This window comes from Zalophus californianus, chromosome 4, assembly GCF_009762305.2.
Source record: "Zalophus californianus isolate mZalCal1 chromosome 4, mZalCal1.pri.v2, whole genome shotgun sequence".
Classification (NCBI taxonomy): Eukaryota; Metazoa; Chordata; class Mammalia; order Carnivora; family Otariidae; genus Zalophus; species Zalophus californianus.
In genome coordinates, this window is record NC_045598.1 from 190194093 (window position 1) to 190206560 (window position 12468).

Here is a 12468-nt window from a genome sequence, read left to right on the forward strand (position 1 = left end):
GGTGGCAGTAGGCACTTGGGTGAGGTCCCCTCTTCTAGACTGAAAGCAGGGGGCATGAGGCTTCCAAGAGCCGGGCTCGCCCATGGACAAGGAAGGACACGTCTGTCCCAGAGGCCAGTAGCTTAGGACAGGGAGAGGCTGCAGTTGATAGACCAGCCTCCGGGCCTTGTTCAGACTTCAGCGGTCCTCACCCCAGGGCACTGCAGGTACTCGAACCCCCAGAGGGTCCTCCTCAAGAGCCTAATGCTGGAAACTTCTGGAGCTGGTGGCCCTGCCGCTTGGATGCTGTCGAGAGTCTCCCTGGCCTTTGTCAATGTGCTTGGGAGCTGCTAAGAGGACAAGGAGCCCATGCAGCCCCCGGGCTGGCCCCTGGCCAGGCCTCAAGGCTGAATGGGCCGCTTCCCATCTGTGTGATCTTAGCAAGCCACATGCCCTCTCTGTGCGCAGTCCCCTGGCCCACAAAGCCAGAGAAAAGCAGAATCCGTCTCCTAGGCTCCGTGTGGAGGCCGACGGGTACTGGCTGCCAGGTGCTGGTGCTCTAGTGACAGGGGTTATGGTGGCGGTGCCTGCTTGGACTCTCGGAGCTGTTCCGGGGGGGCGGGGCGCGGGGTCCAGGCTCTCTCAAGCTCTCTTCCCCCTCCCAGCATTGAGTCTGCCCACTCACCCAGCTCCCTTCTCCTCCCCCACAACTGACCCCTGACATGGAGAGTACAAACAGGCTGGGGGACTCCTACCCAAGCTGTCTCACCACCCCCACCTCGAAACCAGCCCCTGGCGCCACCTCAGGGCCCTGTGCGTCCCCACCCAGTCCTAGCACTGGGGACAAGCTCAGGAAGAATGCTCTGCTCCGTCTTCTGGGCCCACAGGACCTGCCAGCTGGAACAAGGGGCCTGGGGGGAGGACGCACGCAGACACTCCCTGGGCATCCCGCCCCTGCAGCCTCCATCCGCCCCATGGCGCTGGGACTTTTCCCGGTCTCCTGCCCACCATGGCCCCCCTGGGTCAGCTGCCATTGTCCACGCTCCCCCTCCAAGATTGAGTCCTGGGGTGGTTTCAGGACTTCCTCTCTCCCAAAACAGGAAGCAGGTGGCCGTGGTGCATATTCCCTGTCCTTGGTCTCTCTGTGGGAACCAAGGGTGAGGCATTGACCCAAAAGCAGGATGTTCCTGAGGATGGAGCTCGCTAAACCCTGGCCCTCTAGGGACTGCTGGGTCTGCAGAAGCTGATGGACCCAGGACCCACCTGGAACCTTCCAGAAGGAGAGGAGTCATGGGCTCCCACCTGAGAGCAGGTGAGGGGTCCCATGTGGTTCAATGTTGCCTGACACTCAGGCCTCAGCCTCAGAGGACGCTCCTGGCACAGAGGCGTGTCCTGCCTGAGGATGCACCAGGGGAGCGGCTGGGCTCTGTGGTGGGGCTTCTAGGGGGGGGTGCCTGGCCGCAGGGTCCCAGAGAATGGGGGGCAGGGGGGCGGGAATGGAGAAACACGGGAAAGCCTCCACATGGCTCCCCCTTCCCCCATGTCCTCATTCCTCCCAGAAAGAGCCTGAGCTGAGCAGTGAGTGTGGAGGTGCCTGTGCCAGGACTCAGTTCTCTTCCGGCTGCAGAGGACGCCACCTGGGGGGCCCAATCCCAGAAGCCCTGATCTGGGAGCATTCATTGATGAGCAAGCCTTGAAGGTGACAGCTGCAGGAAAGCCTTCCATCCATGCGGTCACACAACCCTATAGTCACCAAGTGAAGCCTCGCAGGCACCGCACAGCCTCTGGGCCCAGGCCGGGCCTGACAGTGAACTTACGCTGCAGGGAAGCAGGGGGACGACCTGGGGGTCGAGCTTCCCCGGCCTGTTGCCACCTATGCAACCCCTGATAATTCACCTCCCAGAAGCCTGGCAGTGGGGCACCTGCATGGTGCAGTCGGTGGGCATCCAACTCTTGATCTCAGCTCAGGTCGTGAGTTCAGGCCCCGGGTTGGGCTCCGTGCCTGCCAGCAGATGAGCCTGGGGAAGGAGCCTACTTACCGCCTACCTTGTCACAAACTGTAGGCTCAAGGGGCCAGAGGTTAGCTTTTCCAGGTAAATGGGTGTGACCCGTAATTGAGGAACATGCCCACAGGTAAGGAATCAATGTTTCTTGGAAGAATACGAAACGTGATGGCCTGACTCTTGGGTCTCCTCCTTGCTCTGCGTCTGAAGCTTCACTGAGCCTCTGTGTGAGTCCCCACGCCTGTGCTCTGGAGCAGCGGTTCTCGACCCCGGATGCCCAGAAGAATCATCTAGGGGCACTTTTAAATCATACCAATGTTAGGTGTCCACACCCCCCTGCCACGAGGTGGGGTCCGGGTAGCAGTCTCTTAAGCTCTTCGGTGTTTCAGATGAACAGCTTGGGCTGAGCGCCACTGCCATCTGCTGCCCCAGAAACCTGAGTGACCATTAGGATCACAGGGAAGCCTCTACAATTATGCGTCACTAGGCTCAGCCCCACATATTGCTTCACCAGCTCTTGGGTGGCACCTGGAAAATAATTTTTTTAAGGATCCTAAGGTGATTCTAATTGACCGTTTTATGGTGGTCAAACAGCATCACATGCTCCAGAGATATTGTTCATGAAAAGAAGAGTCAGTCACTGTGGCAAACTTCATTGTTGTCTTAAGAACTTGCCAGTGCCGCGCCCCCCCCCCCCCCCGCCCCTCAGCTTCAGCAGCCACCACCCGGATGAGTCAGTAGCCACCAACATCGGGCAGAAAGATGGACTCGCTGAAAGCTCAGGTGACTGTTAGCATTTTTAGCAAGAGAGTATTTTTTTGTAACAAAGGCATGTACATTGTATTTTAGACATAATGCTGCTGCAGGCTTAATCGACTAGAGCGTGGTGTTAAGCATAACTCTGATTGCCACTGGGAAACCAAACGTTCATTTGACTCACCTCATTGCGTCGGTCTGGAGCCCCGCTGCCCTCACCCTCCCAGGCGTGCCTGTGCCTGATAAACATACTAATAAGGAGATGACATAGTATGTCAGAGACTGGAATGTGCTATGAAAAAAATTGCAGGGCAGAGCGGGGGAGTCCAGAGGTGGGGGAAGAGACCAATTGTGGTATTAGAGAGACTGCTGCCCTCCCCAAATGCAGGCGGCACCTGTGACTTGTTTCAAAACCACAATATGGCAGAGGTGACAGGATGTCAGTCCTGCAGTTGGGTCACGTTGTATGTTGGTGACAGGAGGTCACTCCCATGGTTAGGCTGCCTTCTATGAGACTCCATCTGAGCAGACCGGGGAGAGAGGCTCTCTTGCTGGCCCTGAAGAAGCAAGCAGCCATGTTGGGAACTGCCCATGGAGGGGGCCACGTGGCAGGGAATGGGGGGGCGACTAGGGCCCAAGGCCAGCCTCTAGCCAACAGCCAATAAGAAGTAGGCCCTCGATAGCACAGGCCCCAGGAAATGCATCCTGCCAACAAGCAGGGGAGTGTGGAAGCGGATTCTTCCACAGCTGAGCCTCCAGCTGAGAACGCAGCCGGCTGATACCTGACTGCAGCCTGGCACGACCAGGCAGAGGACAGCTGAGCCGTGTCTGGACGCCGGGATGCCTGTCCCACAGGAACTCAGGTAACAAACAGGTGTTGTTTTAAGCAGCTACGTTTGTGGGAAGCAGGAACTGAATACACATAGGAAGGCAGGTGGGCTCCACCGAGTTGCTGAGCTCTCAGTGGGCAGGAAGTGGGAGTGCGCCAGGCAGACAGCCAGGGAGGAGCGTCCCAGACGAGGGGGCACCAGTGCAACCGGACACAGGCCGAGTGCACGTGCCGTGTGTGAGGAGCAGTCCGGGGCTGGAGAGGAGTGAGGGAGGGGGCAGGAGCGAGGGAGGGGTGGCAGGGGCGAAGGAGGGGGACAAAGGCAGGAGGGAGGCGGGATGGGGAGAAGGAGGGTACGCAGGGGTGAAGGAAGGAGGACAGGGCGAGGGAGGGGGCGCAGGGGAGAGGAAGAGGCGCAGGGGTGACGGCGCAGGCGCGAGGGAGGGGAGGACGGGGCGGGCGGGGCGAGGGAGCGGACGCAGAGCTGAGGGACGGGGCCTGAGGGGCGGGCCTTCCGGCGGGGGCGGCGCTGCAAGGAGGCCCTTGCAGAAATGGAAACGAAAGCCGAGCCGGGCGGAGCCGTCCGCCGGCATACCACTGAGAGGCCCGGGGCCCCTCCTCCTAGAGCGGCGCCGGAAGGGGCGGGCCTCCCGGCGGGCGCCGCGACCCGGCTGCTCGGCTGGGCGGCTGCGGAACCCTGGCGCGGGGAGGCTGCGGCGGGGTTGGGCGAGGGTCCGTCTGTTTCCGGGCCCCCGACCTCCAGCTAGGGACTCGCCGGTTCCCTCCGGCGTCGCTTGGACCCGCGCCGCAGCCCAGGGCAGCGGCCTCCCCGCCTTCGCCTCCCGGGCGCTGCGGGGAGGAGGGCGAGGAGCAGCTCGGAGCAGATCGAGGTGAAGGCGGCGCCCCGGGGCCCTGCACGCTTGGCCGACGAGGCCCTGTCGTTGGCGGGGGCGCATCGTGCTGCCCGTCGGGGCCCCTTTCCTCGGCCTCGACACAGCTCGTGGTTGCTGGCAGGCGGGGGGCCCGGCGGACTGTTGGGGTGCATGTGTGCCTTTGGATCCAAACCCGCTAGTAATCCAGGCTCCCCGAGACCCAGGCTTCTGAAGGCGGGGGGACGGGCCAGCCTGAGTGGGGTTTCCAGGGACCCCGGCTGCGGGGGCTACGCAGAGCTTGGAGTTCAGGAGGCCTGGCCCAGAGAGGAAAGGAGCTACTCCGAAGTTGCACCGCGGGCACAGCACCCCAGCTCTTGGGGCAGGTCGCTTGAGCGCCTGTGTGCTGCGGCAGGCACTCCCGTCTACGGGCCTGTGAAGTGGGGGACCAGGACCTCGGGTCTACTCCGTTTTTGACTGTTGTAACTTGGTGTGCTCTCTGCCGTCAAGCACCTGCCAGCTTGAATTGGGTAGATGAGACGAAGATCTAGAATGATTCCTGAGCACCAGTTCGTGCTGGCTCTGGCCTCGTAGCTAGGGATGCAGGGATGAAATAGCCGTGGTCCTTGCCCTCAGTGCCGGTCCCGGCAGGAAGCGCAGAGGAACCCCACGCACGCCCTCCAGTGGGGGTGGGTACAGGGTTGAGGGTGCCTTCATAGAAGTTCTTGTTTTTCCTCGGTTTACTCCCGAAACTAGACACCAGCCTCTGACTCCAGTGTACTTGCCTGGTGCCGTGATCCTCTGCCCTCCCCAGCAGAGGGCCCTGCATGCTCCTCTCAGCCCAGATGAGCTTCCTTTACCCTCAGTTCAGGCTCCCACCTGATGCTGAGAGCGGCCTCCTCGCAGAACCTGCCTCAAGTAGAGCCTTCGGGGCGACATCGGCCTGAATCCAGACCAAGTGTACCTAAACCTTTTTATTTAGAAGCCAGACTCTCAAACTCCTTGTCAGGATGGGAAATCTCGACAGTCATTTTATTATTGCCTCTGCATGGGGGAGAAGAGGAAAGACCAAGTGTACCCTTTTGACTTTAAGAGAGTTCAAAGTATTTATACCTTAAAACCACTTGGGGGTGCCTGGCTGGCTCAGTCCATGGAGCCTGCGACTCTTGATCTTGGGAGTCTTGAGTCAAGCCCCAAGTTGGGCATAGAGCTTACTTAAAAAAAAAAAGAAAAAAGCTACAGTGTTGTCATGTACAAGAGTCATAAAGACACCCAGATTAAAATGTTGATGGTAAATAAATGGGATGGAAAAGAAGATTCAAAGAAAAATACATCACTGGGAATATTACCACCTAGGGCATCACATTTTGGGGTGAGACAGCCTGTCAGGGTTATGGGCCTCCTAGTAGATCAGGGTAGCCGTCACAGGCCACAAGATACCTTTGCTAAGAGTGCTGTTTGCAGGGAATGTTGGAAGATCAGAACAGGACCTGCCTTTGGAGCTTTCTCTTTAAAAAAAGAAGGCTTCTCAGTGTTGTGGAGATCTCCCTCACTAGCAGTTAGAGTCTGAAGTTGCTCCAGGCTTGTTGCTGGAATTCCATTAGTTAGCAGTGAGAGAATACAGGGCAAGGAAGCTCAGGAATAATACAGAAACGAAATAGAAGAGGGATCTCAATGAAGAACTAGGAGCTGTGTGGGTGATGCTCCTACAGACACCGGCGACTGTTGGGTCCTGTTCGAATTTGTGGCAGAATTGGGTGCTGTTAGGTGGAGTTAGGGACAGGGAACATCAGGTGTTTCAGAGGGTGTACACAAGATCTAGTTGATGGAGGAGTTGGCTCTGGTTAAGGGCCCCAGGGAAGACTAGAGCCCGGTTAGGGAACAGGGAGTGGGGGCAGTGTTTGGTGAGTCAGGGAGGCCTCCCTGCGAAGGGCCCATTCAGAGCTCTGAAGTAAGCAGCCAGCCCCATGAACACCTGCTCTTGGCCAATTTCTGGAATCAGCCAGGCACTGAGGCAGGAAAGACTGGGTATGTTTGAGGAGCCTAACGGAAGCTGGAGGGGAGTGAGGAGTGGGCCAGGTCAGGCATGTATAGGGCTCATAAGTAATGAGGGGAGCCACTGGGGGTCAGGGCAGGTACATGATAGGGGTTTGCTGGCTGCCATATGGAGGTGGACCATGGGAGGAGGGCTGGGGTGCCCCAAGTTTGATCCATCTCAGATCCAGGCTCTAGGTGACAGGAGCGTAACTCCCAAAGGGGTACATGTGGGTCCTGCAGCTCCAAAAGCACATCCTCTGGTCTCAAATACAGGAAGTGGAGAAGGAGGGAGAAAATGGTGGGGGGAAAAAAACCTCAATGTGGGGACCACACGGAGTTGTTGGTCCATGGTCTGTATCAGACCCCGCTGGACACAGGCCTGGAGACCCCATCCCTGGGAGAGGGTTAGAGCAAGTGTTCTGTTTGGTCATGTCCAAACAGAACACGCTGTTTGTTGAGCCTCATTGAGAGGCTCTTGAGGTGTCCAAGGGGAGCACACAAGCAGGGAAGGGGCCACGTTCCCTTGTCCGCACCCCCCCCATCCGTGCCTTAGCCGCTGCACCACAGCTCTGTTCCTCCCGCACACCTCTGTGATCTAACCTTCGTGGTCTGGCTTCTCCGGCAGCACGAGGATTGGTGGTGTCCTCTCTGGTGTAGGCTTCCTGCTCCAGAGGTCTCGTTACAAGCTCAGAAAAATGAAGAGCTGTGACTAAAGTGAGAGCTTTCGGAAGAATAGGAGAGTCTGGCCCCTGGCCTTTCTCCTTAGCCCTTTCTGGATTCCAGTGGCCCTTCCTCTCTCTTGGGAACAAAGAAAGATGGAAAAGCCCTCGGGCAAAAAGAAGGCACAGACCCCAAAAGAAGAAGGAGATGGGCTAAAGAACACTCCCAAAGCAGAGAAAGCATCTGGGGAGAAAAAGGCAAACAAGAGGTCCACTTTGGCGAAAAAGCACAGCAAGGAAGCCAGCCTGAGTCCTGAGGAAGAAGGACACGTATTTGATGCCTTTGACGCTTCGTTTAAAGATGACTTTGAGGGGGTTCCCGTGTTCATTCCTTTTCAGAGAAAGAAGCCCTATGAGTGCAGCGAGTGTGGACGCATCTTCAAGCACAAGACAGACCACCTTCGCCACCAGAGGGTTCACACGGGAGAGAAACCCTTCAGGTGTGAGGAGTGTGGGAAGATGTTCAGACACAGCTCCGATGTCACCAAACACCAGAGAATCCACACTGGAGAGAAGCCCTTTAAATGCAGCGAGTGCGGGAAGGCCTTTAACTGTGGCTCCAATCTCCTAAAACATCAGAAGACGCACACTGGAGAGAAGCCGTATGAGTGCGAGGAATGTGGGAAAACCTTTGCCTACAGCTCATGTCTCATTCGCCATCGGAAGCGTCACCCACGGAAGAAGCACTGAGTGAGGGGAAGCTGTCTGCCACCCGAGACGCGGTGTTTGTGCTGATGGGAGCCGTTCCTCCTTCAGCATCTGATCGATGCTGGGGGTCCGTGAGCTCAGCGCACCTGTGCCCGGGCATCCCCCTCATCATCAGGAAAATCCACCCAGTGCAGTAAGCAAGTGCTTGAGCATGGTAAAGACCTTTGTGGTCCAGAGCATCTCTGGATCAAGACACCGTGATAATGTGGGAGGGGCTTGCGGCACGGGAGACTCTGGGGGTATCAGCAGCTGTCTGTGGGGCTCGCGAGGCAGCAGCTGCTTGTGAGCAGCCCAGCACCTCCCTCTGTGGCCTCTGCCTGTGGTGTCCACTGTGGTTTCAGCCCTCTCACCTGCTCCTTTGAAGACTTGAGTCTGCAGACTCTTGACCTGCCGGGTCATTCCTGCGCAGCCTGGCAGGAGGCCCATGGCCCTGAGCTAGGTAGCAGTGCTCTGCGGTTGTGCCCACGGCGCTGCACCAGACACCTGCTGTCCCCACTCGGCTGGCCATGGTGACAGTGGTTTGTGCTCTGGTTTCCCTCCTCGGGCTGCGGTGCCACCACCATCCCCCACCCCATCCCCAGGAACTGCACCCTTTGTGCATCCCCCTGGCCTAGCCCCCGTCCCAGGTGAGCGGCCTGACTCACCCAGGTGGATCGCTCAGGACCTACATACTGCCACCGTGGGAGATTCCCGCCCTGGACATGTGATGGAGGCCCCAAGGATGTGAGGGCAGCTTCGAGCCAGCCTGCATCTGCCACAGGGGTCTTCAGACATGAGGCAGTGCGCTCTGCCCCCCGGGGATCGGCTCTCCAGGTTAGTTTCACTTCCTCATGCCTGGCCCCCAAGTTCCATCTTATCCCCCGGGGAAGGCCACATGCTATGCCCAGCCCTGGTTTCCCCCTGGAGTGGTCTGGATGGGGCCCTGTGCCCTCAGAGTGGTGCAGTGTGTCCCAGAACTTCTGACAGCGTAAGGGGGACCCGGTGACCATCAACCAGGAGGTAATGGGGCTTTGTACTAGGAAAATGTTGATGCCTACACTTTCAGCTGTTTGGACCCCCAAGATAGCCTTACTCTTTGGGGATTCCATCCTGCAAGAAGGTCCTGAATCGGGGGAGACACGTTTCTCAATCAGGGGGTCACAGACACCACAGGGCAGATGCTCCCAGTGGAAATGCTTTTCCAGGTTGGCAAGTGTTTGCTCCTATCCTTTCTAAAAGCTGTGATGTTATGACACGTGAGCTGGGCACCCCTGCCCCCCTCCCCAGCGCAGCGGGCCCTCCCACCTGACGCAGCTCGCCCTAGGTGTGGCAGGAGATCCAGGGGGACGCACAGTGTACGGTAAAGGACATTACTGGGACATTCCGCAAACCTTGTGTCCACACTGTCCACTGGGTGGCAGAGCTGCATCAGTTTCCAAGTTCCTGCTTGGCTTGCGGCCTGTGGCCCTCCCAGACCTCGTCCTTGTGAAAGATGCTCCCTAAGGTTTTCAGGGACACAGGGTCATGATGTCTGCACTTTACTGTCAAATGTTCAGCAGAGAAACAGAGTAACAAGACATGTATCCGCACTGAGTGATGAAGCAAATTGAACCCGGAGCGAGGTTGGCAGACATTTTCTGTAAAGGGCCAGATAGTAGCTGTTCTTGGCCTTGCGGCCCTAAGGCCTCTGTCCCCGCTCAGCTCCGCTGTGACATGCGACAGCAGTGAACACACCGTGAATGAGCCTGGCCGTGTGCCACCAAAGCTGTATTTACAGAGACCAGCGGCGGCCGTGTTGGGCCTGCTGTAGATGGAGGGTGCGTGAGGGTCAGCCCGACCCATGTGCGCTCGAGTCCTCCAGGACTGTCTGCTGGGGGGCGAAGCCAGGCGCAGAAAGCCGAAGGACACCCTGGGAGGGCCGCGGACGGGCTCCGAGCAGTGCGCCCTGGTGCCCATCTTGGGTGCCAGAGCGTGGGCTGTGGACACGGCACGCACGTCCAGGGGTGTCTGCGTCCTCTTCAGCGTGGCTTGGTTTGTCTTTACTACGGCCCTCTGACACACTAGGACGTGTGTGTTCCCGTGTCGCATTCGCTGTGTGATCTGTATCACGTGTTACAGCCCGTTTCCCCATCCCTAGACATGCATGGTCTACACCGCTGCCTATAGGTGTGGTGAGCAGAGCCTGACTGTGCCCTAACGGGCATGGGGCTATTTCTGGTTTCGGATGTTATAAATAACGCTGAGATAAATACCTTTTCTGCATTTCAGGCCGAGAGGATGGGTCCCCAGACACGGAATGCCAGGTGGAGATCCTCGGAGCTGTGTGGACCGGGTGCCCCAGCGGCACACGGACGGCAGGCTTGCCCTGGCCTCTCCGGCAGCAGGCAGGTGGGTCTTCATCATTGCCAGTTTGTTAGAAGAGAGGGAAACGCACTCTGACCCCATGGCTTTGGTTTCTAGAGAGGAGATGGGTGGTGAAGAACACAGGCTCTTGGGCCAGGGCTTAGCGACTTGAGCCAGTGCCTTTTGGCGATGTGGGACTTGGGGCATGTCCCTTAACCTCCTTGTGCTGCCTCCATTTCCTCAGGCGTGACATGGGGATGCTTAACCTGACTCAGTGAGTCAGCACGTGAAGTCCTAGGTGCAGGGCTGGCTCCCCCCAAGTGTTTTAGGAATGTCAGCTCTGGGGGCACCTGGCCAACTCAGTGGATGGAACTTGGAACTCTCGATCTCCGGGTCGTGAGTTCGAGCCCTGCGTCGGGTGTGGAGCTTCTTGCCATGTGTTTGTGTTCTTAGCAAGGCGGACATTTGCTTGTAGGCATGGGAGGCGGCCGTGCAGGCTGACAGCCCTCAGTGCCTCTCCCAGGAAGGCTGCATCAGCCCGGAAAAGAGCCACAGAAAAATACTTTTTTAAAAATTAAGACTTGGAAATTCTTTTTTGAATATAGTTTACAGTCATGAGAAGAATCACAAAATCAAACTCAAATCAGTGAGTGGCCTTTTCTGCCTCCTGTCGCTCAGGCAGCTTTGAGGGATTTCTGTTGTTCTTCAAATAAAACTCCTGTCCTAGGAAAAAGAAAACCTTCTCAATAACCTGACTCAAATTAAAAAAAAAAACAAACATGATGAGAGCTATAAAACACTCAGACCTCACTGACACTGAAAATAGGACTTGTCAGAGCTTCTCTGGGCCACTGAAGCCACACGGGGACGTGTAGCCCTAAGAGCTTCAGTCCCGTCAACGGACGAGCTAGAAATCAGAAGTTATAAAAACAACAGCGTAACAAATGCAAAGTGGCAGGGCGCCTGGGTGGCTCAGATGGTTAAGCGTCTGCCTTCGGCTCAGGTCATGATCCCAGGGTCCTGGGATCGAGTCCCGCATCGGGCTCCCTGCTAGGCAGGGAGCCTGCTTCTCCCTCTGCCTCTGCCTCTCTCTCTCTCTCTCTCTCTCTCTGACTCTCATGAATAAATAAATAAATAAAAACATTAAAAAAAAAAAACAAATGCAAAGTGGCAGAGAGGAAATAACAAGTGGCAGAGTAGCACGGCCCGTGGGAACGGAGGCTGTCTGGGGCAGGAGACCGGTGGACGTTGGTTGCTCACAAGGACTGTTCAAGCTGACATTGCCCAGCAGCAGCGTCCAGGAAGAGAGCAGGAGCCACCAAACCATCACGAATGCAAAGGGGATGTGACAGCAGGTACGTCAGAGATCAGGAAAGACAAAACTCAGAGCCAGGGAACGTGAGCACAGATGAGGTAGGGAAGCCGGCCCAAGACCCCGTGCCCGCCGCACAGAGTGTGTCCGGAGTCTAGAGTCTTCCCCAAAGAATGCAAGACCAGATGGTGCACAAGTGAGTTCAAGAACCCATTCCGGTCCTCTACAGACTCAGAGATTGAAAAGAGGAAACACCTCACCTTGTTTTATGAGCTGGGACGGCCAGGATGTCCGTGCTCTCGGCGGCAGAGGCTCCGAGCACGGGGCGGGCAAGCCTCGCCCACAGGGCAGGAGCGGAGCGGGGACCCGGCCAGATGAGGCCTCTTTCAGGAAGGCCAATTTGGCTCAAAACTGATGTGATTTCTCACATCAACAGATGGGGGGGGGCATATTATCATCTGAATAGTTACCTATGTGCCAGAATGCACCATCCATTCATGATAATAGACCTTCATAAATCAGGAATGTAACAGAATTGTCTAAACCCGTACAGAACATCTCCCAGCACCTGGAGCAGCACTTCGGCCTAGGGTCCCGTGTAGCTGGTGTCCCCTCCGCCCGCAGAGCACAAGAGGGCCAGCCTCACAGCTCCCCCTGCGCCCAGAGCCAGACCAGAAGGAAGACACACGTAGGATTACAGTGGAAAACCCTGAGCGTGTTTCTCAGCAGCTGGTACCACTGTCTACGCAGAATCTGCATGGACGCATGCACTGAAACGGAAGGGCTGAGCAAGGTGTTGCGAGAGGGTCAGGGTCAGGATCCCCGGAGGCCCAGGTGCAGAAGGGGAAGCAGGGGCTCATCAGGGAAGGGTTGTAGCGGGCACTCGCGGTGGCCGTCGTGGATGCAGCTTGAGTGTCCCTCACCAGACGAACAG

General features: G+C 57.3%; 1 protein-coding gene across 1 annotated transcript in view; it reads left to right on the forward strand.

The window, feature by feature from the left end:
• The first annotated feature begins 4223 nt into the window (after nucleotides 1-4223).
• Nucleotides 4224-12468, forward strand: part of LOC113916405 (zinc finger protein 345-like) — a 39164-nt gene continuing 30919 nt past the window's right edge. The window contains 1 exon segment of the mRNA XM_027582656.2: nucleotides 4224-7882. Within this exon segment, the coding sequence (XP_027438457.1) occupies nucleotides 7289-7882 (594 nt within the window). The 5' untranslated portion in view covers nucleotides 4224-7288.